General features: G+C 50.6%; 1 protein-coding gene across 1 annotated transcript; it reads left to right on the top strand.

Annotated features, from left to right (window-relative positions):
- The first annotated feature begins 82 nt into the window (after nt 1-82).
- LOC130473408 (interferon regulatory factor 4-like) lies at nt 83-15,210 on the top strand. Its single transcript, XM_056844927.1, has 8 exons — nt 83-442; nt 539-731; nt 2,260-2,351; nt 2,975-3,062; nt 4,353-4,469; nt 6,992-7,381; nt 12,330-12,448; nt 15,073-15,210. The coding sequence occupies exons 1-8, from the start codon at nt 83-85 to the stop codon at nt 15,208-15,210; spliced, it is 1,497 nt and encodes a 498-aa protein (XP_056700905.1).
- Nucleotides 15,211-26,742: the final 11,532 nt, after the last annotated feature.

Below are 26,742 nucleotides of genomic sequence, written 5' to 3'. Positions count from 1 at the left end.
TGGCCAACTCCCGGCTGGAGAATCCCTGGCGGCTTTGGGGGCGGTGGAGCCCGGGGAGGCGCCGGCGCCGGCTGGGGGTGGGATGCCCTCGGGGCCGCCCCCGACGGCCGCCCTTTCCCCCCCCCGGGGAGCCGACCCCCGCCGGCCGGAGAGCAGGGGCCGTTCCGGGAGCGGGACGCTCCCGGAACGGCCCCTGCTCTCCGGCCGGCGGGGGTCGGCGGCCGGCACGGAGCCGGACGGGGCGGGCGGCTCCGGAGGGCCGGGGCGGGGGTCCGAGGCGAAGCCCCCGCTGCGGCTGCGGGAGTGGCTGGTGGCGCAGGTGGAGGGCGGCCGCTACCCGGGGCTGCGCTGGGAGAGCCGCGACGGGCAGCTCTTCCGCATCCCCTGGAAGCACGCCGCCAAGCAGGACTACCGGCAGCCCCACGACGCCGCCCTCTTCAAGGTACGGCCGCCCCGTCGGAGGCAGGCAGGGAGGGAGGGAGGGAGGGACGGGGCACCCCCCACCCCCCCCGGCTCAAGCGCCCTTTCCCCCCCGCAGGCGTGGGCCGTGCACAAGGGCAAGCACCGCGACGGGCGGGACCGGGCCGACCCGTCGGCGTGGAAGACGCGCCTCCGCTGCGCCCTCAACAAGAGCGCCGACTTCCAGGAGGTCCCCGAGCGGAGCCGCCTCGACGTCGCCGAGCCCTACAAGGTCTACCGCGTCCTCGCCCCGCAGCAGGCCCGCGCCGCCGGTACCGTCCGTCGGGGGGAGGCCGCCAGCGCGAGGGGGGACCGTCGGGCGAGAGGGGTGGGGGGGCCGTCGGGGTCGGTGCCAGGGGGAGACGGGACAGTCCGGCGAGAGGGGTGGGGGGGTATGAGGAGGGGTGCCGTCGGGGGTACCAGAGGGACGGGGACAGTCGGGCGAGAGGGTTGGAGGGACCGTCGGGGGAGACGGGAGAGTCCGGGAAGAGGGGTGGGGGGTATTAGGAGGGGTGCCGTCGGGGGGACCAGGGGGAGGGCGACCGTCGGGGGAGACGGGAGAGTCCGGGAAGAGGGGTGGGGGGTATTAGGAGGGGTGCCATCGGGGGAACCAGGGGGACGGGGACAGTCCGGCGAGAGGGGTGGGGGTATTAGGAGGGGTGCCATCGGGGGGACCAGGGGGACGGGGACAGTCCGGCGAGAGGGGTGGGGGGTATTAGGAGGGGTGCCATCGGGGGGACCAGGGGGACGGGGACAGTCCGGCGAGAGGGGTGGGGGGTATTAGGAGGGGTGCCATCGGGGGGACCAGGGGGACGGGGACAGTCCGGCGAGAGGGGTGGGGGTATTAGGAGGGGTGCCGTCGGGGGAACCAGGGGGACAGGGACAGTCGGGCGAGAGGGTTGGAGGGACCGTCGGGGGAGATGGGAGAGTCCGGGAAGAGGGTTGGTGGGTAGTAGGAGGGATGCCGTCGGGGGGGACCAGGGGAATGGGGACAGTCGGGCGAGAGGGTTGGAGGGACCGTCGGGGGAGACGGGAGAGTCCGGGAAGAGGGTTGAGGGGTATGAGGAGGGGTGCCGTCGGGGGGACCGGGGGACAGTCGCGGGGGCGCGCGCCAGGCATGCAGCAGCCGTGCGCCCCCTCGTCAGTGCAGCCGCGGGTCCCGTCCAGTTTCGGGGCTGGGCAAGGAGCGCAGGGGGGCCTCCGCCATCCTGCAGGTGTGTGCGGGGGGGGGGTACAGGGCTCAGTTGCCCTGTACTGAACCAAATCATCAGGCCACCAAAGACAGGATTGCCTGCTCAGGCTGGCAGCAGCTCTCCAGGGCCTCAGGTAGAGGTCTTCAGTAGGGTTGCCATCCTCCAAGTGGTGGTTGGAGACCTCCTGCTGTTACAACTGATCTCCAGCCGATAGAGATCAGTTCACCTGGCCGCTTTGGGTACTGGACTCTATGGCATTGAACTCCCTCCCCTCCTCAGCCCCCCCCCCAATCTCTGGGTATTGCCCAGACATGACAACCCTAGTCTTCACAGTTGTGAACTCTGTGCTGGGGATTTGCGGGGAGGGGGGAGGGGGGAGCCTGGCGGGGTCTGATCCCATAGAGCCCCACTTCCAAAGCAGCCGTTTCCTCCAGGGGAACTGATCTCTCTGCCCAGGCACCCTTGAAACCTGGAATGGGCCCTGCCACCCAGCCGTCACAGGGTGAGAAGCCCCAGGGGTCTTGCCCGGCTCCCTCCCCCCGTTGTTGTCCCAGGGGCTTGCTACGGTGCCCGATAGTAAAGAATGTTTTGCTCTCTTCCTCTTCAGACAAGGAAAATGGGAAGGAGGCCCTCCTGGAGCAGGACCGACCCTCGACCTCTGGGCACCAAGAGAGCAGAGTGAATTATGAGCCAAGCAAGGTAAAGGGGTCTTTTATTGATTGTGTGTGTGTGTTAAGTGCCGTCAAGTCGCTTCCGACTCATGGCGACCCTATGAATGAAAGTCCTCCAAAATGTCCTATCTTTGACAGCCTTGCTCAGATCTTGCAAATTGAAGGCTGTGGCTTCCTTTATTGAGTCAGTCCATCTCTTGTTGGGTCTTCCTCTTTTCCTGCTGCCCTCAACTTTTCCTATCATGACGGTCTTTTCCAGTGACTCTTGATTGGCTTTTTTATTGATTGGCTTTTCTTTATTGCCAAGGCTTTCAAAATATAGAAACCAATTCAGTCAGACAGAACAAGACATCCAATAGACAGTGTAATAGGACTGGTAGAATAAGAAAACAGAAGATAGTTTCACAGAAGATAGTTTCAGATGGGTGGTCATGGAAGTTTGTAGTACATAAGAATATCAGAAAAGTCCATTTTGACTAGTAGTTTCCATTTTGACTAGTAGCCATGGATAGCCCTGTCCTCCATGAACATGTCCACTGCCCGCTTAAAGCCTTCCAAGTTGGCAGCCATCCCCACATCCTGGGGCAGGGAGTTCCACAATTTAACTAAGTTAGTTTGCATCTCGCCCCCTTCTCCGTCCCTCCTCTGCAGGCCAGAAATACCTCAGATTCAGGCCAAGACAGCACAGACGTCCCAGCGCGGCAGAACTTGCAGAAGGCAAACCAAGAAGAGCAGCAGGGTAAGGGCAAAGCATCTCTCTTGTGAAAGGTTTGTGCAGACCCAGGCATCCGGGGGAGTTGAATTGCCCCCCTGCCCCCCGAAACGATTGCCAGCAGATATCCCTGTACTCTGCGTCCTTAGGGTAGAAATAGGGTTGTCAGCTCCAGGTTGGGAAATACCTGGAGATTTGAGGGGCGGGGTTTGGGGAGGGGAGGGACTTCAATGCCACTCCCGGCTCTCCAGATTAGAGTCCACCGCTCATATGGAGGAGTGGGGAATTGAACCCGGTTCTCCAGATTAGAGTCCGCCACCCCTAACCACCACACCACGCTGTCTCTCACCTCTGTGAGATGTGCCTCCCTCTTTGCTAAGGAGTGTGTGGCACCTAATGTCCGACAACAGAGTTAGGCCGTGATGTAAATCGTGGGGGGTGCTTGGGTCCTGTTGTCAGTGCGTTGTTCATTTGCCCACAGGTCGTAGCGGGGATGCCATGTTCTCCCCTCTAACCCCTGGTGTTGAATTTTGTTTCTTTTTAAACAAATTCCAGGCTAAAACCTGGGGACAAACGCATAACAGGGGCGGAGGTGAGAGGTCTAAAATGGACACTTCTTTCTTCCTGGCTTGGCTTTTGAGGGCCAGGATTTGGGGAACAACTTGTGTGGTGAGGTAGGGAAAAGATTTAGATGGTGCTGCTGGAGGGGATTTGGGGACACCGCCTCCTGATGCCCTCCACGAGACACACCAAGAGCCCCTTTGATCCTTCAGGGGCTGTAGCTAGAATCCCCCCCAGGGACCTATCGTGGAAGTCACTCCTGACAGGTGCGGTTGGTGTAGGGTTGGCTAAGGGTTGTAGTAAAAATTCCCACTGTCCCTGAGGGTGGGATTTGAACCCCCGGCCGCAGGTGCACAAGCCGAAAGACATTTCTGGGCTTGAATCACCATGCTGCATTAAATAGACTGAGAGCCAACATGGCGTAGTGGCTAAGAGCGGTGGTTTGGAGCGGTGGAGTCTGATCTGGAGAGCCGGGTTTGATTCCCCACTCCTCCACATGAGTGGCGGAGGCTAATCTGGTGAACTGGATTTGTTTCCCCTCTCCTACACATGAAGCCAGCTGGGTAACCTTGGGCTACTCACAGCTCTCTCAGCCTCACCTACCTCACAGGGTGTCTGTTGTGGGGAGGGGAAGGGAAGGGGATTGTAAGCCGCTTTGATTCTTCCTTGAGTGGGAGAGAAAGTCAGCATATAAAAACCAACTCCTCTTCTTCTAAATAAAAGTTCAACACTGCGGCTGATCCTTGTTTCTCCCAGGCTATCGAATAAAAGGGTATTTTTACAACTGGAGCCCAGCGCAATTTCGCTGTCATCCGAGTCTTCGCTTCCTGAGTCCTGGGTCCCAGTACAGCTTCACGGAAAACATCAGTTCAGGTAGGGAACGAGAACATAACCGACAACGAGCTACTTCCAGGCACTATTTGGATCCCGTGCAGCGCCAGACGCCTTCTGTTTAACCGATACACTTTGAAAAGGATTGCTGTCCATCCATTCTACAATGCACAGTCCGGGGCAGGGGTTCCCATGGTGGTACCCATGAGCGCCGTGACATCTTTCCTGGTGTTTGCCCTGTGTTTTTAGAAAATGGGCGGGGCCAGGTGGGGATTTTGCTCAGCCAGGCTTATGATTGGCTATTGGAGATTTGATTGGCTCTGCAGATTAAAAAAAAAATGTTGGCAGCAACTGCTAGCAGCAGCAGAAGAAGAGTTGATTTTTATGTGCCAGCTTCCTCTACCACTTAAGGAAGAATCAAACCGGCTTACAATCACCATCCCTTCCCCTCCCCACAACAGGCTCCCTGTGAGGCAGGTGGGGCTGAGAAAACTGTGACTAGCTTAAGGCCACCCAGCTGGCTTCATGTGTAGCAGAGGGGAAACAAATCCAGTTCACCAAATTATCCTCCGCTCATGTGGAGGAGTGGGGAATCGAACCCGGTTCTCCAGATCAGAGTCCACCGCTCTTAACCACTACACCATGCTGGCACAGTTCAGGAGTCTTCCTTGAGTGGTCAAAAGTAATTGGCAGCTATTTTGTGGCTGGCTGTCCCTCTTGCGGCAGCGGTTTTGTGGCTGCGCCCACCACACTGTGTCAAAATCCCAAAGGTGCCCGCAGGCTCAAAAAGGTTGAGGACCCCTGGTCTGGGGAAAGGAGGGACTTTGGGAGAAATTGTTGACAACCCCATTTACATTACCCGTTCTTCCAGAAACCAAATCCCTAGTCCCTTCTGATCCCTTGACTCACCACATGTGGAATAGTAAGAGGATGATGAAAACAACCTTTAAATTAATGTGCTGGAACCCCTAGGAATCTATCATCAGGGCCACAGAAAACTGTTTTTCCGTTGAAATGAAAACCTAGTTGGCACGTGAAACAAGTCCATTGCGATGTCTTTCCCAAGGAACATTGGACATGGTGATTATTTTCACTTACCTTTTTTTTTTTTAGAGGGCAAATGTGCAAGTTGGAACCATTGTGGAATTTGAAACCATGCACAGGGCCTAGGACATTTTGCACTCTTTTTAGAATACGAGAAGTTAATGGTAGCGTTGTGCAGGGACTGGGAATTATTTGCTGTAGATCTCTGCAGTTTGCAGAGCGGAAATCCCCAGGGGTGTTTCTTAACCGCCACAAAAGCTTTCATTTGTGAATCCTTGACTGAAATCATAAAACAACTATGAATAATTTCTTCAGATCAGAGTCCAGATCACAGATTACACCGCCCAGCTTTTTCTTGGTGCAGAATCTTGATGTGTTTTTGGATTTTCTGAGCTCTGGTTGGATTGTGGCACACGTGCTGTTTGAGCATGAAAGTGCTTTCCAGCAGTGGCTCATCTTTTTACGGGCACACATTTGCAGTTACCAGAGCAGGGGAAAACCTAACAACGCCCTTCAGGAAACAGCAAAATGATGTCGGGATCATACAGTAAATCCATTTCATCAGCTTTTCTGACTTGTAGGCTGGTTGCCACACAACGAACAAGAGCGATCTTGTACATGGTTTGATGCAAGTTTTGCCCGTCTACCCCAACCCATAATAGGTGGCTGTGCCTGGGCCCATCTGTAGGCTGTTAAAGCAGCCATATGTTTTACTTCAGTTGCTTGACTCAGGTACGCGTGGCTTGGGGTCATTTGGCAAGGGTCTTTAAAAAAAAAATCTTATCTGGAAAAATAGGGTTTCTCCCCCACTGCGTAAACTCCACTAGTAGCCACTGATATCTGCCATCATGCAATCCCCACTTTTCTTAAGGGCAGCATCTCTCACTGCCTGGGTTGTGTATTCTGAATCGCTGCTGAATTTGCTGTTTTTATTCTTCTATTATCTGTTTTTATTCTCTGTTACTTTACTGCTAGTTATGATCTGCGCTGCCTTGTTTTGCTTCTTTTTTTTGCCTCCGTTGGATTTCTTTTAAGTGATTTTTACCACTTTGTAATGTTATTAGCCACCCTGAGTGTTCAAAACTGACAAAAGGAAGTATTTCTTCACACAACGCATAGTTAAATGGTGGAACTCCCTGCCCGTGGATGTGGTGATGGCTGCCAACTTGGAAGGCTTCAAGAGGGGAGCGGACATGTTCACGGAGGAGAGGGCTGTCCATGGCTACTAGTCAAAATGGCTACTAGTCAAAATGGATACTAGTCATGATGCATACCTATTCTCTCCTGGATCAGAGGAGCAGGCCTATTATATTAGCAGTCGTCTTGCTTGTGGGCTTCCTAAAGGCACCTGGTTGGGCCACTGTGTGAACTGACTGCTGGACTTGATGGGCCTGGGTCTGATCCAGCAGGGCCTTTCTTGTGTTCTTCTATCATATGGATTCACAGGAAGGCAGGGTGTACATTTTCCAAAATAAATAAACTCATGTCTCTTGTGTCCCCCCCCCCCTTTCGCTCCCCAGATTACCGTCTGTACATCCGCATATACTATTCAGACGTTCTGGTGAAAGAGGTCACCACCAATTCGGCGGAAGGCTGCCGGATCACCTACCGCCCGGTGCCAGCAGAAGACGAGCGCCTTTATGGCCCGAGCAGCATAGAGCAGATCCAGTTGCCCTTGCCGGAGTCTGGGAACGGCCAGGCGGCCAGGACGGCTGGCATCTTACAGCGGCTGCTCCCCCACTTGTACCGTGGGGTGCTCCTCTGGATGGCCCCCGAAGGGCTCTTCTTGAAGCGCCAGTGCCAAGGCCGGGTGTACTGGAAGGGTCAGCTGGCTGCCCACGATGACCTGCCCAACAAACTGGAGAGGGAGAAAACGTACAAGCTCCTGGACTCCCAGCAGTTCCTCCAACGTGAGTCCGTTTGGATCTCTGCACAGTCAGGGATGCCACCGAAGTCTACTTTAACCAGTTGGGGATTACAACCCTGGTTGCCGGCTGGGCTGAATCATTTCCAGGCCTGATCTGGAAGGAACTGGAGAGGGTCTGAAGGGGGGCAGGGTCTTCAACACCCCCCTGCCCCATTGGAGGCCTTGTACCATGCCTGAAATGGCGTTTGTTTCTGGGTGGGGGGAAATGTGAGTAAGAGGAAGGGTGACGCTTCTTCCCTCATCCAGTGGCGGGACCGACATCTTTGGGACCCTGAAGCTTGAACTGTTATGGGGGCCCCTTCGCAACCAGCAACAATAGGGCAACATCCAACAAGGTCCAAAGGGACTTGCTGCCCTTGCAAGGACCTCGAGGGCCAAATGGCGGAGAATAGGATGGTGGGGTGGAGTCCTTGAAAAGGGGCCATGCAGTGAGCCCCTTCCCACCAGCAACGAGGTCTGGGTAACCGCTGTTATCTTCTTCAGTGGGGTTTCTCTATGGCAGATATATTGGTTCATTCTCTAATAGAGTGGCAGAAGGTCATCAGAGGTGGCTAGTTAGGATAAAGAGGTGAAGATCTGATTTTTGGTGTTAAAATGCACAAGTGAGACGAGTGCAGCCTGAATTGAGAATTCAAATGTCTTTTTATGGTTCCGATTGGCTCTAGCTTAAGGGCTGAGCTAAAAAAATGTTAAGCCATGCACCAACAAACGATTCAAGGATCGAGCTGCCAAAACGTAGGCTATGAACAGATTCTGGGGAGCTCAGGGGGCCCATACAGCTGGGGGTTTTGGCCCTGCAAGCCCCCAAGAAAATTTTGAAATTTGACCAATTACAGGGACATTTGGGGGCCATATGAAATATGTATTAGACGTATTCTAAGGTCAGTATTAAGTACTTCAACCCTTTGGCTTATGATTCTGTCACTAAAATAGCCTTATTTTAATAACAGACCCTTAAAAAAACTCCCATCGATTTTGTTGAAAAATTCACTCATTAAAAAAAAGTTGAGTTGCTTCAGGGCCCCTCCGGGATAACGCATAGTTAAATTGTGGAACTCCCTGCCCCAGGATGTGGTGATGGCTGCCAACTTGGAAGGCTTTAAGAGGGGAGTGGACGTGTTCATGGAGGAGAGGGCTATCCATGGCTACTAGTTATGATGCATACCTGTTCTTTCTAGGATCAAGGGAACATGCTGAATATATTAGGTGCTGTGGAACACAGGCAGGATGGTGCTGCTGCAGTCAAAGTCTTGTTTTTGGGCTTCCTAGAGGCACCTGGTTGGCCACTCTGCGAACCGGCTGCTGGACGATGGGCCTTGGTCTGATCCAGCATGGCTTTTGTTCTTATTATGGGATTAGGGGCCCTGACACTTAAGGTTCATTAGTTTCATAGTAGGTCCGCCATTGCCCCCATCCACCGATCCTCTCCTGCCTGAATCTCTCGCCTCTTGCGTTGGGTCAGAAATCCTGCGATTCCCTCACCATGTGCAGTTCTGTCCTAAGCTGCCTCCCTGCTGGGTTTCAGAGGCGGCTTTCTGGAATAGAAGCGGCAAGTTTGAGCCTCTGTGGTTTGGCGCAAGGCCTGCCGAGGCTCAGAAAGCTCACCGGAGCCCTTAAGACTTCCAGGACCGGCTTTGAAAATGGGAGGGCGATGGCTGGCAAACCTCAGAAGGTGTGGCGCTGAATTTGAGGGCGGGGAGGAGGCCTCCAAAAGGATTTTCTGGGGTTAGGGTTGATTTTTCTGTGCTGTGTGTAATTCCTGAAGGAGGGGCCATGGCTCAGTGGAAGAGCCTCTGCTTCGCATGCAGAAAGTCCCAGGTTCAATCCCCAGCATCTCCAGTTAGAAAGGATCTGGCAGGAGGTGACGTGAAAGACCTCCGCCTGAGACCCTGGAGAGCTGCTGCCAGTCTGAGTAGACAATACTGACCTTGTTGGCCCCACGGGTCTGATTCAGTAGAAGGCAGCTTCGGGTGTGTGTGAAGCCTCGCAGAAGCAAGGAAATGGGTATAACCTTCCTTAAGGAGAGAGAGCCAGCGTGGTGTAGTGGTTAAGAGCAGCGGACTCTAATCTGGAGAACCAGGTTCGATTCCCTGCTCCTCCACATGAGTGGCGGACTCTAATCTGGTGAACCGGGTTGGTTTCCCCACTCCTCCACATGAGGCCTGCTGGGTGACCTTGGGCCAGTCACAGTTCTCTTCGAACTCTCTCAGCCCCACCTACCTCACAAGGTGTCTGTTGCGGGGAGAGGAAGAAAAGGAGACTGTAAGCCAATTTAAGACTCCTTAAAGGTAGAGAAAATTGGGGTATAAAAAAGAACTTTTCTTCTTCTTAATTTGAATAACATGTCCCTGCCGGATAATCTGACTGCTTTCCTCAAGAGATGCCGTATGGGGCCAATCTTTTTTTAACGTATTGATGATAACACAGTCCTGCTTACCCAAAGTATCCTGTATCACACTATCTAATCTCTGGATCAGCACTTTTGATAAGTCAGTTTCCTTGGAAGGAAAAAGAACTAGAGGCTTATAGTTTGATAGCATCTGTAAATGTGTCGGCTTCACAAGAGGGTTTCCGGCAAGTTCCTGGATGTACAGTGCTTTAAGAACAGGGTTGTTGAGGGAATTGGCAAGTACTAAACAATTTGCTTTACATAAGCATGGCTGTATATTTCGTGCTTTACAAACATGAGCATTTACAGAAACTCATTCTGCACGCTCCCAGATAATTCTGTTCTTTGTTATCACTTCTTAAGTCACATCGGTAGACCCCAGGAGGGGCTGTGGCTCAGTGGTAGAGCATCCGCTTGGCTTGCAGAAAGTCCCAGGTTCAGTCCCTGGCATCTCCAGTTAAAAAGGGACCAGGCAGTAGGTGATGTGAAAGGCCTCCACCTGAGACCCTGGAGAGTCCCTGCCAGTCTGAGATGCTTCCCATCTTACCTGCAGAAATCTCATTTTTCTTCCTTTCACTAACAACGTTTCATAAGAACACCAGAAGAGACCTTCTGGATCAGACCAGTGGTCCATCTAGGCCAGCCTCCCATCTCACACGGTGGCCAACCAGTTCCTCTGGAGGTCCAACAGTGGGGCAAAGAGGCCGAGGCCTTCCCCTGATGTTCCCTCCTGGCACGGGGATTCAGAAGTTGACTGCCTCTGAACATGGAGGTTCCCTTTAGCCACCATGGTTCCATGAACCTGTCTAATCCCTTTTTAAAGCCGTCTATGCCTGTGGCTGTCCCTGCTTCCTCTGGCAGTGAACTTTGCATTTTAATCACTCTCTGTGTAAAGAAGCATTTCCTTTTTCCATCCTGAATCTACCGCCACTCATCTTGAGAGCCAGCGTGATGTAGTGGTTACGAGCGGTGGACTCTAATCTGATAAACCAGGTTGGTTTCCCCATTCCTCCACATGAAGCGTGCTGGGTGACCTTGGGCCAGTCACAGCTCTCTCCCAACTCTCTCGGCCCCACCTCCCTCACAAGGTGTCTGTTAAGGGGAGAGGAAGGAGATTGTAAGCCGGTTGGATTCTCCTTAATAAAAGGTATAGAAAGTTGGCATATAAAAACCAACTCTTCTTTGCTGGAGGCCCTCAAGTTCTAGTATTTTGGGGGAAGGAGAAAAAGTTCTCTCTGTCAACTCCCTCCGCCCCATGCATAATTTTATAAACCTCTATCATGTTGCTCTGTAATCATGTCTTTTCCAAATTGTAAAGTCCTAGACTCTTCGGCCTTTCCTCATAGGGAAGGTGCTCCAATTGCCTAATTTCCAAACTTTTTCTTCCAGCCTCTAATGGGGCAGGTGAGCGTTACTTCTGAGTAGGGGCCATCCCCACCCAGAGCCTTGAAAGAAACAGTGCTAACTGAAGAACCTGCTTTAGCCAAACAGAAGAAGAAGAGGAGTTAGTTTTTATATGCTGACTTTCTCTACCACTTAAGGGAGGATCAAACCGGCTTACATTCACCACAGGTGGGGCTGAGAGAGTTCAGAGAAAACTGTGACTAGCCTGAGGTCGCCCTGACCTGGATGGCCCAGGCTAGCCTGATCTCGTCAGATCTCAGAAGCTAAGCAGGGTCATACTGGTTAGTATTTGGATGGGAGACCACCAAGGAAGACCAGGGTTGCTGTGCAGAGGAAGGCACTGGCAACCACCTCTGTTAGTCTCTTGCCAAGAAAACCCAAAAAAAGGGGTCGCCATAAGTCGGCTGCGACTTGACGGCACTTTACACACACGCACACAGCCTGAGGTCACCCAGCTGGCTTCGTGTGGAGGAGCGGGGAAACCAGTCCAGTTCACCAGATTAGCCTCCGCTGCTCATGTGGAGGAGTGGGAAATTAAACCCGGTCCTCCAGAACAGAGTCCACTGCTCCAAACCACTGCTCTTAACCACTACACCACGCTGGCTCAATGTGACTTGTCTCTTGGCTTGATACAACCCCGTAGCATTACACTCACAGGATAATTGGAAGGAGACAGCGCAAAGTACTGAATGATGGTGGTGGTTGGTGATGGTGGAAAGCAGCAGATTTAGGGCAATCCTTTAAGGTTTTCACGGCAAGACACGTTCAGAGGCGGTTTGCCATTGCCTGCCTCTGTGTGGCGACCCTGGACTTCCTCGGTGGCCTCCCATCCAAGTCCTAACCAGGGCCAACCTTGCTTAGCTTCCGAGATCTTGTGAAATCGAGCTAGGTTAGGCCATCCAGGTTAGGGCAGCAGATGATGATTACCCCTTAAGAAAGCTGTTGTCATTCCTCCCCGTGGTCTTTCCCTCCCCCCTTTGATGAATATGCCGGGTCCACTTGGATGAAACCCTGCTTGGCCTGCTGCTTGCCTTTCCTTCCAAGCAAGGGGGTGTGAAACCCCTTGACCCCTCTGCTCACCCTCCTTGCCGTGTTCAGAGATCAGTGGCTCATTGCTGGAATCTCTTCTGCCACTTAGAATTACAAGGCTACCTGAGCCGCGGAGAGTCGCCCCCCCAGTACCGGATCCACCTCTGTTTTGGAGAGGAGTATCCCGCTGCCCCTGGTCAGAAACTCCACAAGTTCATCATGGCCCAGGTAAGTATCCTGGCGATGGATTGGTGCAACGGGCCTGATTTGCAATGCAGGAGGCATGCAGGTCGAAAGAGTTGCCCCGTGCCGCATTCCTGAAGCTTATCAAGCCCCATACAAAGTCGGGAGGATTAGAGCAAAAGTCTGTTTTACTTCCCGTGGGGGAGGGGGGAAATGCGCTACAGATTAGCATGGAAACCATTGCTACATCTGTAGTAGTGGTTAAGAGCAGTGGTTCGGAGCGGTGGGGTCTGATTTGGAGAACCTGGTTTGATTCCCCACTCCTCCACATGAGTGGTGGAGGCTAATCTGGAGAACTGGATTTGTTCCCCCACTCCTCCACATGAAGCCAGCTGGGTGACCTTGGGCTAGTCACAGCTCTCTTAGAGCTCTCTCAGCCCCACCTACCTCACAGGGTGTCTGTTGTGGGGAAGGGTAGGTGATAAAGTCGGCATATAAAAACCCAACTCTTCTTCTACTTAATTAGTAAATTGCTGTTTCCTCAGGGTAGCCGTGATGTCTTCAATTTAATCTTGATGGGGGCATTTAATCATGACTTTTCTCTTTGCAGTTGAGGCAGTTGTTCATTCCTTTTTTTCTGTCCTAGGGTTATGATTTCATAATCACAAAATAGCAGGAAAAAAAATAATGGGCATTGGTTTTGGCTGCAAAGCGAAAGCAGTGATCAGAGCTTCCCCTTCCAGAGCAATAACCAATAATTAAGGATAAGTTCACAAATGCCAAAAACACCTTAAGTGAAGAAGTAACTAGTTATGAAGAGGAGGGAAGCAGCTGCAAAAGAAGCAAGGGGGGGAAAGCTGTAGCCTGGAGACCTTGGCTTGCTAGTTCAGACTGAACAGGCTAGTAGTACAGCTGTATTTTTTTAAAGTTTAAATGAACCAGATCTTTTAAAAGACAGGACGACAGCAGGGGAACTACAGAAATGCAGTCAGACGGCAGTGGCATTGGTTAGATCCTTCAGTGTGGTGTAGTGGTTAAGAGCAGTGGGTTGGAGCGACGGACTCTGATCTGGAGAACCGGGTTTGAATTCCCCACTCCTCCACATGAGCGGCGGAGGCTAATCTGGTGAACCGGGTTGGTTTCCCCACTCCTACACAAGAAGCCAGCTGGGTGACCTTGGGCTAGTCACAGCTCTCTCTGAACTCTCAGCCCCACCCACCTCACAGGGTGTCTGTTGTGGGGAGGGGAAGGCAAGGTGATTGTAAGCCCGTTTGATTCTTCCTTAAGTGGTAGAGAAAGTCGGCATATAAAAACCAACACTTCTTCAAGAGCCAGTGTGTTGTAGCGTTGGACTGCAATCTGGGAGACCCAGGTTCAAACCCCCACTTTGCCACGGAAGCTTGCTGGGTGACCTTGGGCTAGTCAAACCCTCTCGGCCTAACCTACCCCATAAGGTTGTTGTGAGGATAGAATGGAGGAGAGGAGAATGATGTGTGTAAGCTGCTTTGGGGCTGTATTGGGGGCAAAATGTGGGGTATGAATGAAATAATTGAATTTGTAAAAACTGAGTTAATGAATGATTGAAAGAACTCGTTTGGAAGCAGCTTCAGGCCACGCTTTCACCTTTAGCAGGAAAGGGACCATGGCATGGTGGGCCTCTGGTTGGCATGCCGAAAGTCCCTAGTTCAATTTCCAGTATCTCCAGTTAGAGAGATACGGTGGCAGGTATTGGGAAGGACCACTGCCTGATACCCTGGAGAGCTTCCACTCTGCGTAGACCAGGGGTGTCAAACTCATTTGCTATGATGGCCGGATATGACATTAATGTCACTTGGGTCAGGCCGGGCCCTGCCTCGCCAGCCTGGACTGGGGGTGGCTGGCTGGCGCACGGGCTGGATAAGAGCTCTCAAGGGGCTGGATCCGGCCCCAGGCCATGTGCTTGACACCCCTGGCAGAGACAGTATTGACCGTGGTGGACCGATGGTCTGATTTGAGTAGAAGAGAGCTTGTGGCTTCGAACCTGGGGGAAATGGATGGCTCCAGAGAGGAAAAAAGCTGGAGCTCTTCGTGAGATAATCACGCAGCGTCAGGCCCAGTCATTTGTCTAGAAAACATGAACACCTGTAGCTGCCGTCTGCTGAATCAGACCCTTCATCCATCAAGGTCAGTATTGCCTAAGACTGGCAGCATGTCTCTATCCTCTCAGGCTGAGATCTTTCACATCACCAGCTACTTGATCCTTGAGAGCCAGCATGGTGTAGTGGTTAAGAATGGTGGTTTGAAGCGGTGGACTCTAATCTGGAAAAGCGGGTTTGATTCCCCTCTCCTCCACATGAGTGGTGGAGGCTAATTTGGTGAACTGGATTTGTTCTCCACATGAAGCCAGTTGGGTGACCTCTTGGAGCTCTCTCAGCCCCACCTACCTCATAGGGTGTCTGTTGCGGGGAGAGGAAGGGGAGGTGATTGTAAGCCTGTTTGATTCTTCCTTAAGAGAAGAGAAAGTCGGCATATAAAAACCAACTCTTCTTCTCTCTGGTGATGCTGGGGATTGAACCTGGGACCTTCTGCATGCCAAGCAGATGCTCTACCACTGAGCCGCAGGCCCTCTCCCTGTTTGCACTTACCGCATATGCCAACCTTGCAGTGACGTGCCGACTGTTGCTCCCCAGGTGGAACCGGTGTTCGCCCGTGATCTCTTCCAACACGCCCAGCGGCTAGGGTCAGGGGCGCTGCCAGGCTTGGAGTTCTGCCCTTCAGACAGTCCCGAGAACATCGTCCAGATGCTGAAACAGCTGTGTCCCCCTTGACTGCAGGGAGGGCAGTGGAGTTTGTGGGATGCAGCAGTTGCCAACGAGACATCTCATCTGGAAGAGAAGGCTTCGCCGTCCTCAGTAGCCGCCATCTCTGACACTCAGCGTGTTCGTTGGACATGTTTCCCATCCTGATTTTTGGCCCTTCTGTTGCATCTGACCTCTTAGACTGACACGAGTTTCCGGAAAGTATGCACTGAACATTTGTAAAAATCAAATTGAGCCAGCTGCAATGCTCCCCCCACCCTCTTTTTGGTAGAAAAGTAACAGAGAAATATTTTAATTGAGTGTGTGCTGGGCTGAATTCTTACACAGAGCAGCTGAGGTGGTCACCCCGTTTCTCTGGTAGGGTGACTGTCAATCCTGCCTGTTTTCCAGTTAAAGGATCTCAGATAGCTGGTGTGTTGGGGAAGATCTCAGAGCCATCGGAGATCTGACTATCAGACAGCTTCAGTGGGACAGGCTGAGGCTCACTGGTAGAGTACTTGCTTGAGTTGCAGAAGGTCCCGGGTTCAGTCCCTAGCCACTTCAGTTTCAAGGGTCCAGGGAGCAGTTGTGGGGAACGGCCTTTCCCTGCCTGAGTCCAGGGAGAGCTGTTGGCCCATCAGTGGAGACGGTAAGAGCCAGACGAGCTGAGCATCTAATGTTGAGGCCCTCTTGGCTCAGTGATAGAGCATCTGCCTGGCATGCAGAAGGTCCCAGGTTCAATCCCTGGCATCTCCAGTTAGCAGGACTAGGCAGGTAGGTGATAGGAAAGACGCCTGCCTGAGACCCTGGAGAGCCACTGCCGGTCTGAGCAGACAATACTGACTTTGGTGGACCAAGGGTCTGATTCAGTAGAAGGCAGCTTCATGTGTACATTGCCAGAGGATGCAGTGATGGCCACAGGCACAGACAGCTTTGAGAGAGGCTGAGATAGGTCCAGGTAGGATAGAAACAGCTGGAAGGCTCCTCCAAGGGTCATCTAGTCCAACCCCTTGTGCACTGCAGGATATTCACAGCTGCCTCCCCCCGTGGCCCTCAGCAGAAGGCAAAAAGCCTCCAGGATCTCTGGCCTGTAGGAAAATTCCTTCCTGACCCCAAAGTGGGGATTGATCAGCAATACCCTGGACATATAAGAAAGGGTCCTAAGAGCCAAGCACTGGCTCATCCCTTCCTCCCCGTCTGCCTACATTCCTAGTGGGTCATAACAAGACACTGTTCCCAGTTTTAGTCTGAAGCGGTTCAGGCCAGATGCAAGTTTAACCCCCTTTACTTGAGGTGTGCAGTTCGTACCAGCGAGTCCTGTGTTAGAACAGTGGACTGGTTTGAAACAGATGCCATGTCCTGGTGTTGCCCCACTCTTTTCCTGGCAGAAAATTTAAAAAGAAGAATATAAACTGGGTTTCAGGGTATAGGATCCAGGCCCAAGTAACAAACCCACCCAAGCCTGCAACGTTTGACATGGCAACTTGGCAGGCACAGAACCGTTTCTTTATTTGAAAAGCAAACCGTGCTTATTTAGAAAGAACTTGGGAAATATATCAACGCCTCTGTGGAACTAACCTCAAAACCTGACCTCAAAATCCTCGAACTTCTCCCCAGATGGCTCGAATAATCCCCCTGGGCTGCTTTCAAAGAAGTTTGACGGCCCTGTGTCAGAACCTTCTGTTTTATCGGCTAACGCCTGAAGATTATACATTCCTGTTTTCACAGCATTGTGTGTGTAAAGTGTCATCAAGTTGCAGCCAACCTATGGCAACCCAGAAGGGTTTTTAAGGCAAGAGACTAAGAGGTGGTTTGGCATTGCCTGCCTCTGTGTAGCAACCCTGGACTTCCTTGGTGGGCTCCCATGCAAGTACTAAGCAGGGCCAGCCCTGCTTAGATTCCCAGATTAGGTTAGCCTGGGCTATCCAAGTCAAGATAGAGATAAACAGAGGTGGTTTTTGCCAATGCCTGCCTCTGCATAGCAACCCTGAATTTCCTTGGTGGTCTCCCATCCAAGTACTAACCAGGGCCGACCATCCTTACCTTCTGGGATCTGATGAGATCAGGCCAGCCTGGGCCATCCAGGTCAGGGCTTCACAACATTACACAAATGGGGGGAAAAACTTACTTTTAATACCTGCTCAAAAAATATCCACCCAAGTGCATTCATCACGGACTTTTCTAGAGATGGCACTGCACGTGTCCTGGAGAGAATTGTTTTCGGGCTTGCCTTTGTTTCTTGAATGTACCACTAGAGGAACCTGGAACCTACTTAGAAAGAAACTGGTCTTTCAATCTTTATTCCCACTGATGTTTTCTTTTTCTCAGGGTTTTTCCAGATGTTTTTTTTAAAGACTTTCTGAAACAGTTGATCTCCAATCTGTAGAAAATTTTCACAACTCTTTGAGCCATTATCAATTTACTGTGAATGCAAGGGGCATTTGTAATGAAGATGAGCCTTCTGGCTATACACACACACACACACACACATACACACACACACACACACACATTGGGTGTGGGTTTGTATGTTTTTAGTTAATTAGATGCATACTGCAGAACTGGATTAGGTGAGCCCATGAAATTAAAACTTCCATGACCACAGCACCAAACTGCACATTGCCAGCGTAGTGTAGTGGTCAAGAGTGGTGGTTTGGAGCGGTGGAGAACTGGGTTTGATTCCCCACTGCCCCACATGAGCGGCGGAGGCTAATCTGGTGAACTGGATTTGTTTCCTCACTCCTACTCATGAAGCCAGCTGGGTGACCTTGGGCCAGTCACACTCTCTCGGCCCCACCTACCTCACAGGCTGTCTTGTGGGGAGGGGAAGGGAGGGCAATTGTAAGCCGCTTTGATTCTCAATTGGTAGGAAAAGTCGGCATTTAAAAACCAACTCTTCTTCATGGTGTATGGGTTGCCAACTCTGGGTTGGGAAATTCCTGGAGATAAGGGGGGTGAAGTCCATGGAGGGGGTGTTTGTGGGGGTGGGACCTCCCCAGGGTATAATGCCATAGACTCCATCCTCCAAAGCAACCATTCTCTCTAGAGGAACTTATCTCTGTAGTCTGAAAATCAGTTGTAATTCCAGGAGATCTCCAGGCCACACTGGGAGGTTGGCAGCCCTGTACATGGGGCACGCTGGCTGGCCGGTCTTCCTTACCTCGGGGTCATGTGCATCTTGATAAGGCTCTCTTGATGTGGGAGAGGGGACCGCATAGCCCCTGGGCCCCTGGGCTGGATTTCACAGATCCATACTGTGAAGAGCATTCCCTCCACTCCCCCGGTTGCAAGAACCTGGGGGAGGAGGCTGCTGATACAAGAAGAAAAAGAGTTGGTTTTTATACCCCACTTTTCTCTACTGTGAGGGGTCTCAAAAGTGGCTTACAATCACCTTCCTCTCCCCACAACAGACACCTTGTGAGGTGGGTGGGGCTTTTTTTTTTTTTGGTAAGCATTTTATTAAATTTGTTGTTAACAAAATTACCATAAACAAAATAAAGAAAAAGGATTTTTAAAAAAAAACACAAAATGATACTTCCGTTTTCATTTGTATCTAATATAAATCTAATTACAACTCTAGCTACATATACAAATTTATTTTTTAAATTATTATTACAACTAAAATATCAAACTTTTCTCTATCATACCTACATTCTTATTCTTCTACTCTTCAAACCCACATATCATCAATTCGTTCTTTTCCGTAATACGCAAAAAGTCCATAAATGGTTTCCAATTTTCTACAAACTTAGATAAATTATTTTCTCTAATCAAAGCAGTCAGTTTGGCCATTTCCGCTAATTGCAACATCTTGACAAGCCATTCTATTGTAGGTACATACGGATGTTTCCATTTTTGCGCATATAATACTCTTGCTGCTGAGATCATATATAATAGAACTAGCCCAGGGTCACTCAGCAGGCTTCATGGTAGGAGTGGGAACTCATGGAACTTCACGCCACAAGATGCAGCAAGGGCCACTAGTTTAGAGAGCTTTGAAAAGGATTAGACAAATTCATAGGGGAGAGGGCCATCAGTGGCTATTAGTCCCATAACTAAATGGAACCTCCATGTACAGATACAGCATATCTTTGGATCCCAAGACACAAGGGACATATCGAAGGGGCGGCCATTCTTTTTCTGCTTTCCATGTCAGATTCTCTGTTGCACCTCCCTGCCCAGTTTCCATAACGAAATGGAACCTCCATGTATAAATACAGCATTTCTTTGGATGCAAGGGACATATCAAAGGGTGGCCATTCTTATTCTGCCTTCCTTGTCAGATTCCCTGTTGCATCTGCCTGCCCAGTTTCCATAACTAAATGGAACCACCATGTATAGATAAAGCCTATCTTTGAATTCCAAGACACAAGGGACATGTCGAAGGGCGGCCAATGCCATTCTTATTCTGCCTTCCTTGTCAAATTCTCTGTTGCACCCGCCTGCCCAGTTTCCATAACAAAATGGAACCTGCATGTATAGATGCAGTATATCTTTGCATCCAATACACAAGGGACAAATCAAAGGGGGGGCATTGCTATTCTGCCTTCCAAGCCAGTTTCCATGTTGCATCTTCCTGCTTGCTGTCGCTGAAACGGCCAAGGATAAAGCCGGGATGCAACGTGGATCCATCCCCACTGCAGTGTTTGGAAAGAACATGTTTGGAAGTGTAGAAGCCCTGCATACCTGGAAGCGTAAAGATGCTGTAAACTTCACAGGAACATGTTCAAGGTTGGATGAGATGGAAACTCAGTTAATTGGGTTAGAAGAGAAATTCCTGCTTGGGGTTGCGTGAGCAATGAGTTGAAAATTATTCTTATTTTGCACCTAGAGAAACGCTCTAGGAGAGCCCTGGGTTCAGGTCCCTTGAAGTCTGGGCTGGGAGATCAGTTCAGGGACCGTCAACCACCCCTTCCAGCTTAGGCTGCAGTGGTCCTGCATAGGGTGAGGTTAGCCCTCAAAGCAGGATGATTGGGGGAGGCCACGTGACAGGACAGGCCCAGAAACGTATCCTGAGTCACAGCAGTCGATCCAAACTGTGTTCTGAATCCACGCGTGGCAGCTATAAGGGGGAAAAGTTCAGATACGACCGGGGAGGTTGTTGGTCAGAAGAAGCTGGGTGTGAAGAATGGAGGGAAGGTGTCAGGTTTTGAAGTAGGAGCGATGTGTTGCTTCAAACATCTGAACGCTGCCTTTCCACAAAATCAGGGTCCACAAGGCGAGGCACATAAAAATCACTCAGACTTCTGGGCAATTAAAAACCACCTTGAATATGATTAAACAATTCAATTCAAAACACATCCACCAACACCAGAGGGAGGGCCAGTCACTTTTCTGGGGGGTATGCCAGATGCAACCGTCAAGTCTTTGCCTGCTGGCCAAAGACATGATAGAGGGAGACGTGTGACTCTCCCTTGGAAGGGAGTTCCACAGTTTTGGTGCTGCGATGGAAAGAAACCCGTTCTTCGCGTTGCCACCCATTTGGCTTCAGTGCGTGGGGGCACCCAAAGCAGGGCCTCTGAAGGTGACCAGAGAGGTTCCTATGAGCCCAGGAGCGTCCATGAAAGACAGGACGGAAGCACAAGCGGTTGAAGCCTCCAGGCCATGGGTAGGGCTGCCAACGTCCAGGAGGTGGCTGGAGATCTCCCGCCGTTACGGCTGATCTCCAGGGGACAGGGATGAGTCCCCCTGGAGAAAATGGCCACTTGGGAAGGCGGACTCTCTGGCATTCTGCTTCACTGGAGCCCCTCCCCTCCCCAAGCCCCGCCCTCCTCAGGCTCCACCCCCACCCTCTCCAGGGAATCCCCCCCCCTGGAGCTGGCCCCCCTCCCAGAGCAGCATGCGTATTGTTGGCATGGTTGCTAAGGGACGGGCCACCTATATAACCTCAGCCCCCGCTGGAGTCCGGCGCATTGCTGGCCGATGCTGCGCTGGACGTTTCTGTTGCGAAGGTGGTGTGTTGGAGGTGGAGAGGTGGAGAGTCGGAGTTGGAGAGTCGGAGTTGGAGAGGAGTTGGAGGGTCGGAGTTGGAGAGTCGGAGAGTCGGAGTTGGAGTTGGAGGGTCGGAGTTGGAGGGTCGGAGTTGGAGGGTCGGAGTTGGAGGGTCGGAGTTGGAGAGTCGGAGTCGGAGTTGGAGAGTCGGAGTTGGAGGGTCGGAGTTGGAGAGTCGGGAGTTGGAGAGTCGGGAGTTGGAGGGTCGGAGTTGGAGAGTCAGAGTCGGGAGTCGGAGTTGGAGAGTCGGAGTTGGAGAGTCGGAGTTGGAGAGTCGGAGGTGGTGTTTCGTGTGTTGGGTGGGTGCGATTCTCTCTTTGAGTTTTCAGTCTCACTTTCCTTTCCAGTCTGTGCTTCACGGTTCGAGGAGGGGGCCGAGTGTCGCCCCCGAAGGTCGCACCAGACACAAGGGCTTGGAATGAAACCCCACTCCCACCCCCCACCCCCACCCCCGGGTCCAGCCGCCTCCTCCCCCCACCCCCCGCCCCTGGCTTTCCGCCGCTGTTTGCGGAGCCGCTGCTGCTGCCGCTGCCCGCCGCGGCTCGTTGGCCCTCTGCGGCTCGCTGCGGCTCTCTGCTCGGCTCTCCTGCAGCTGGGACGGGGCCATCCTGCCCAGGAGCTCGTCCTCCCGGGTCCTCCCGGGTCCTCCCGGGCCCCTCCCGGGCTGTTGAGCGGTTGCCTTGCGGGGGGCTCTGGCCGGGCCCTGGCTCTCTCTGGGGCTCCGCGCCCTTGGCCGGGCAGGGCCCTTGCCAGCAGCTGCTCGCCGCCTCTTGGCCAACGTCCCCGGCTTTCCGCCGCTGGGGTCCTTCCTTGCGCGGCTGGGGCATGCAGGGCGCGCAGCTTTGCGCCCCCGACCCGCGCTGCCTCCCTGCCACGGAGCGAGGCCTCTGCACGGGCACTCGGTCCGCATTCACAGGCGCTCCCAGCCACCTCTGGCGAGCCCCCGCTAGACTGCCCTTACTCCCGGGAGCAGGCACTCACGACAGTGTTCTCCGGGAAGGACACGCGTTTGCATTGCGCGGCATGGCTTAGAGGAATAGTTATGGCACAAGAGAAATTATAAGATTGTCATGCACATTGTGATTTACTGTGACAATTGAGTGATTGACATCACCCATCAATAAGCATTGGGTGTTTTGTCATAATATAGGAGTCTTGTGCTGTTTCTTCTTTTGTTTAGTACGCTTTGCAGCGTAGGTGTTTTTCTAAACCTCCGGGAGGTAGCTGGAGATCCCATAAGAAAGGCCCTGCTGGATCAGACCAAGGCTCATCCAGTCCAGCAGTCTGTTCACACAGCGGCCAACCAGGTGCCTCTAGGAAGCCCACAAAAAAGACAACTGCAGCAGCACCATCCTGCCTGTGTTCCACTGCACCCAAAATAATAGGCCTGCTCCTCTGATACTAGAGGGAATAGGTATGCAGCATGACTAGTATCCATTCTAACTAATAGCCATGAATACCCCTCTCCTCCACGAACATGTCCACTCCCCTCTTAAAGCCCTCCAAGCTGGCAGCCATCACCACATCCTGGGGCAGGGAGTTCCACAATTTAACTATGTGTTGTGTGAAAAAATATTTCCTTTTATCTGTTTTGAATCTCTCGCCCTCCAGCTTTAGCAGATGACCCCGTGTTCTAGTATTATTGGAGAGGGAGAAAAACGTCTCCCTGTCCACTCTCTCCAAACCATGCATAATTTTATAGACCTCTATCATGTCTCCCCTCAGCCGCCTTCTTTCCAAGCTAAACAGCCCTAAGCGTCTTAACCGCTCCCCATAGGACAGTTGCTCTAGTCCCCTAAACATTTTGGTCGCTCTTTTCTGCACCTTTTCAAGCTCTGTAATATCCTTTTTTAGGTGTGGTGACCAGAACTGAACACAGTATTCCAAGTGTGGTCTCACCCTAGATTTGTGCAAGGGCAGTAGGATATCTCCCGCTATTACAACTGATCTCCAGGTGACAGAGATTCCCCTGGAGACAATGGCCGCTTTGGAAGGCGGACTCTATGGCATGATGCTCCGAAGTCTCTCCCCTCCCCAAGTCTCGCCCTCCTCAGGCTCCACCCCCAACCTCTCCAGGGAATCCCCACCCTGGAGCTGGCCCCCCCTCACAGAGGGCCATGCGCATTGTAATGGTTGCTAAGGGACGGGGACATGGCCACCTTTATGACATCAGCCCCTGCTCATCTCTGTGCACTTGCGCAGTTGGTGGCCTTCGACTAAGTTTATGTTTGTTTTTTAAATAAGTTTTATTTCTTTTATAAACAAACATAATATAACAAAAATGTACAAATACACAACCATCATACTATAGTTTACATGGCTCTTCCTTCCTCCCCCCCCCTTTTGAAATTACATCTTAATTATCGGACTCTTTAAATTACAATGCTCTATATTCTCTAAATTCTACATTTTTCCTTTAATATTTTTATTGTTATTCATACATAACCTTAAACATTTGTATTCAATGTTTTATTTTAATTCTATTCTTAATTGTAAGCTATATAATTAGAGAAAATATTCCATTTTTCTTGAAATTCTAACATTGGTCTATTATGTATCAAAGCAGTTAATTTGGCCCTGGTGACAGATTCATTTAACTTATTCTTCCATTCAGTTAAATCTGGGTCATTTTCTGCCTTCTATTTTGCCACATGTATTACTCTCGCCACTGTCACCATATAGTTAAATAATTCACAATATATTTTTGAAATATGGCTTTGCAAAATATTTTAAAACATACTTTTCGGACTAATGTAAACCTAAGTTGTAATATCTTTTGCACTTCATCATGTATCGCTATCCAAGATTTTCTTGTTTTTTACATGTTTACCGCAGCACTTCCCATAATAATCTTTACTGGCTCTTGCTATGTTTTTAGGTACATAAATGCTAAACACAACAAAAAAGGGTTCTTTTCCTACGTACAGAGTAAGAATAAGAACAAGGACAAGATAAGCCCATTGTGGGGACTGGAAAATGAAATTGTAACAGAAGATGAAGAGTGGGCAGAACTACTCAATTCCTACTTTAACTCAGTCTTTTCTTGCAAGGGAAGCGGTGCTCAACATGCCATAGAACACATGATGAGGGAAGGGATTTACAGCCTAGGATTGGCATTGGGGTAGTACACAAATACCTAGTTTCTTTAAATGAAACAAAGTCCTCAGGGCCAGATGAATTGCATCCAAGGGTACATAAGGAACTTGCAGATGTAATTTCTGAGCCTCTTACCTCTTATTTTTGAGAAGTCTTGGAGAACAGGTGAGGTGCCAGAAGACTGGAGGTGGCCAAATGTTGTCCCCATCTTCAAGAAGGGGAAAAGAAAGGATCGGGATAACTACCGACCCTTCAGCTTGACTTCGATACCGGGAAATGTTTTTGAACAAATAATCAAACTGTCAGTCCTTGAGCATTTAGAAAAGATGATCTGATTACTAAGAGCCAGCATGGGTTTATTCTTGTTGACAAATTGGGGGAATGTAGTTTAGATCCTGTTACTGTTAGGTGGATCTGTAATTGGTTGACAGATCGTACCAAAAGAGTGCTAGTTGTTTCCTGTTGCCACAGAAGGTCGGACCAGAAACAATGGGTTGAAATTAAATCAAAAGAGTTTCCGTCTGGACATGAGGAAGAAATTTCTAACAGTTAGAGCTTTTCCACAATGGAAGAGGCTTTCTTGGGAGGTGGCAAGTGCTCCTTCCCTGGAGGTTTTTAAGCAGAGACTAGAGACTCCTACTTTTCCTCAGTCTTTTCTTGCAAGGGAAGCGGTGCTCAACATGCCCTAAACAGAACATGTGATGAGGGAAGGGATTTGCAGCCTAGAATTGGCATTGGGGGAGTTACAAAAGTTCTTGGGGTTGTTACATAAGTAATTATGTATTCCTTCTTTAATGTCAATTATTTCCAATGTTACAGTTGATTTGATCGGAGGAGGAGGGCGTGTACCAACAGGTGGGCAATTGTGTGGACGTTATTTCGTTTTATTTTTTATTCGATGTTTAATTTTAATTCTATTCTTAATTGTTAGCTAAATAATTAGAGAAAATGTTCCATTTTTTTCTTTAAATTCTAACATTGGTCTATTATGTATCAAAGAAGTTAATCTTTATTCCAAAACATCAGTAGTAACTGAAAAGACCAGCAGGGGGCGGCAAAGATCTTCTTAACTCACTCAATTGTCTCTCCCCCTCCCTCCCCCAACTTCTTAAAATTTGGGATGATTACACCAAAGAGAGTCTGGAAGGAAGACAGTTCCAGAAGTAAAAATCCCGAATTAAAATGTATGGTTCCAATACAAAGTCAGCAAGAGAAACGTCCTTTTATAAGAGAGTAGTAAAACTGCCGTTTATTTTCTGTCTCTCAAATTTCTTTTTACCTGGGGAACAAAAGCCAAACAGATGCCTAATATTTACAAACCAATCTAGATGCTGCAACAGTCTTCAACTTTTTGATCCATAAACTTAATTAGTTGCAAACTTAAACACAGGAGCATAGAATCTGAGAATCCTAGAATCCTAGAGTTAGAAGGGGCCATACAGGCCATCTAGTCCAACCCCCTGCTTAATGCAAGATCAGCCTAGACCATCCCTGACAAGTGTTTGTCCAGCGCTGCTTAAAGACGGCCAGTGAGGAGGAGCTCACCATCTCCTAGGTAGCTGATTCCACTGCCGAACAACTCTAAAATCCCGCCCCCTCCCCCCACCCCGCAAGATCCAGCCTTTATCTTTCTGCCTCCAATTTAAACCCATTATTGGGAATCTTCTCCTCTGCTGACAACAGGAACAGCTCCCTGTCCTCCTCTAAATGACAGCCCTTCAAATACTTAACGAGAGCAGCCAAGGAGTAGAATTTTGCCATTGCCTGGTATACTGCAAAATTAATAAAAATAATAATAATTAGTAATAATGAAAAAAGACTATTTAAACTAAACCGCCTACATCTGCCATTACACACACGATCTAAGAGGCAGAGATTACACAACGAGCCCTTTGGGGCTTATAGGAGCATAAGATGCTATGAAAACGTATGTAATTCATTCTGCTTATGTAATTGTTTGTATATTTTGTTGCTGCTTTTGCTTCTGGTGTTTGTTGCAATTATGTCATATTTTGCCAGGCTGACGAAGCCCCTAGTGGCGAAAACGCGCATAGCAATCCGGAAGGCGTTCCTTCTATCCCTTACCGGTTCCTTGTCTTGTATTTTGTATGAATAGATATATGTTGCATTGATTTGAGCCTCTTGCTAATTTTTCAGTCATTGCCTGGTATACAGCAGCCCCCTTATCCTCAAGCAATAGTTTGACCGACCCCTCCAGGATCCCTGGCCAAACAGGCCTGGAAGAATTTTGCTTCCTGACCCTGCAGTGGCGTTACCCTGATGTTTAGCCAAAAACGCTTCTGACTTAATTTCAGCCCTTCTGGGGCAGCAGAAAACAACTCGGCACCCTCCTCCATATGACAGCCCTTCAAGTACTTGAGGATGGTGAGAGGGGATGATGAGAGAGGGGATATGATAACCATCTTCAAGTACTTGAAGGGCTGTCATAGAGAGGAGGGTGCCGAGTTGTTTTCT

Source organism: Euleptes europaea, chromosome 2, assembly GCF_029931775.1.
Source record: "Euleptes europaea isolate rEulEur1 chromosome 2, rEulEur1.hap1, whole genome shotgun sequence".
Lineage (NCBI taxonomy): Eukaryota > Metazoa > Chordata > Lepidosauria > Squamata > Sphaerodactylidae > Euleptes > Euleptes europaea.
The sequence above is the reverse complement of the archived record's forward strand: the minus strand, read 5'-3'. Positions and strand labels throughout refer to the sequence as shown.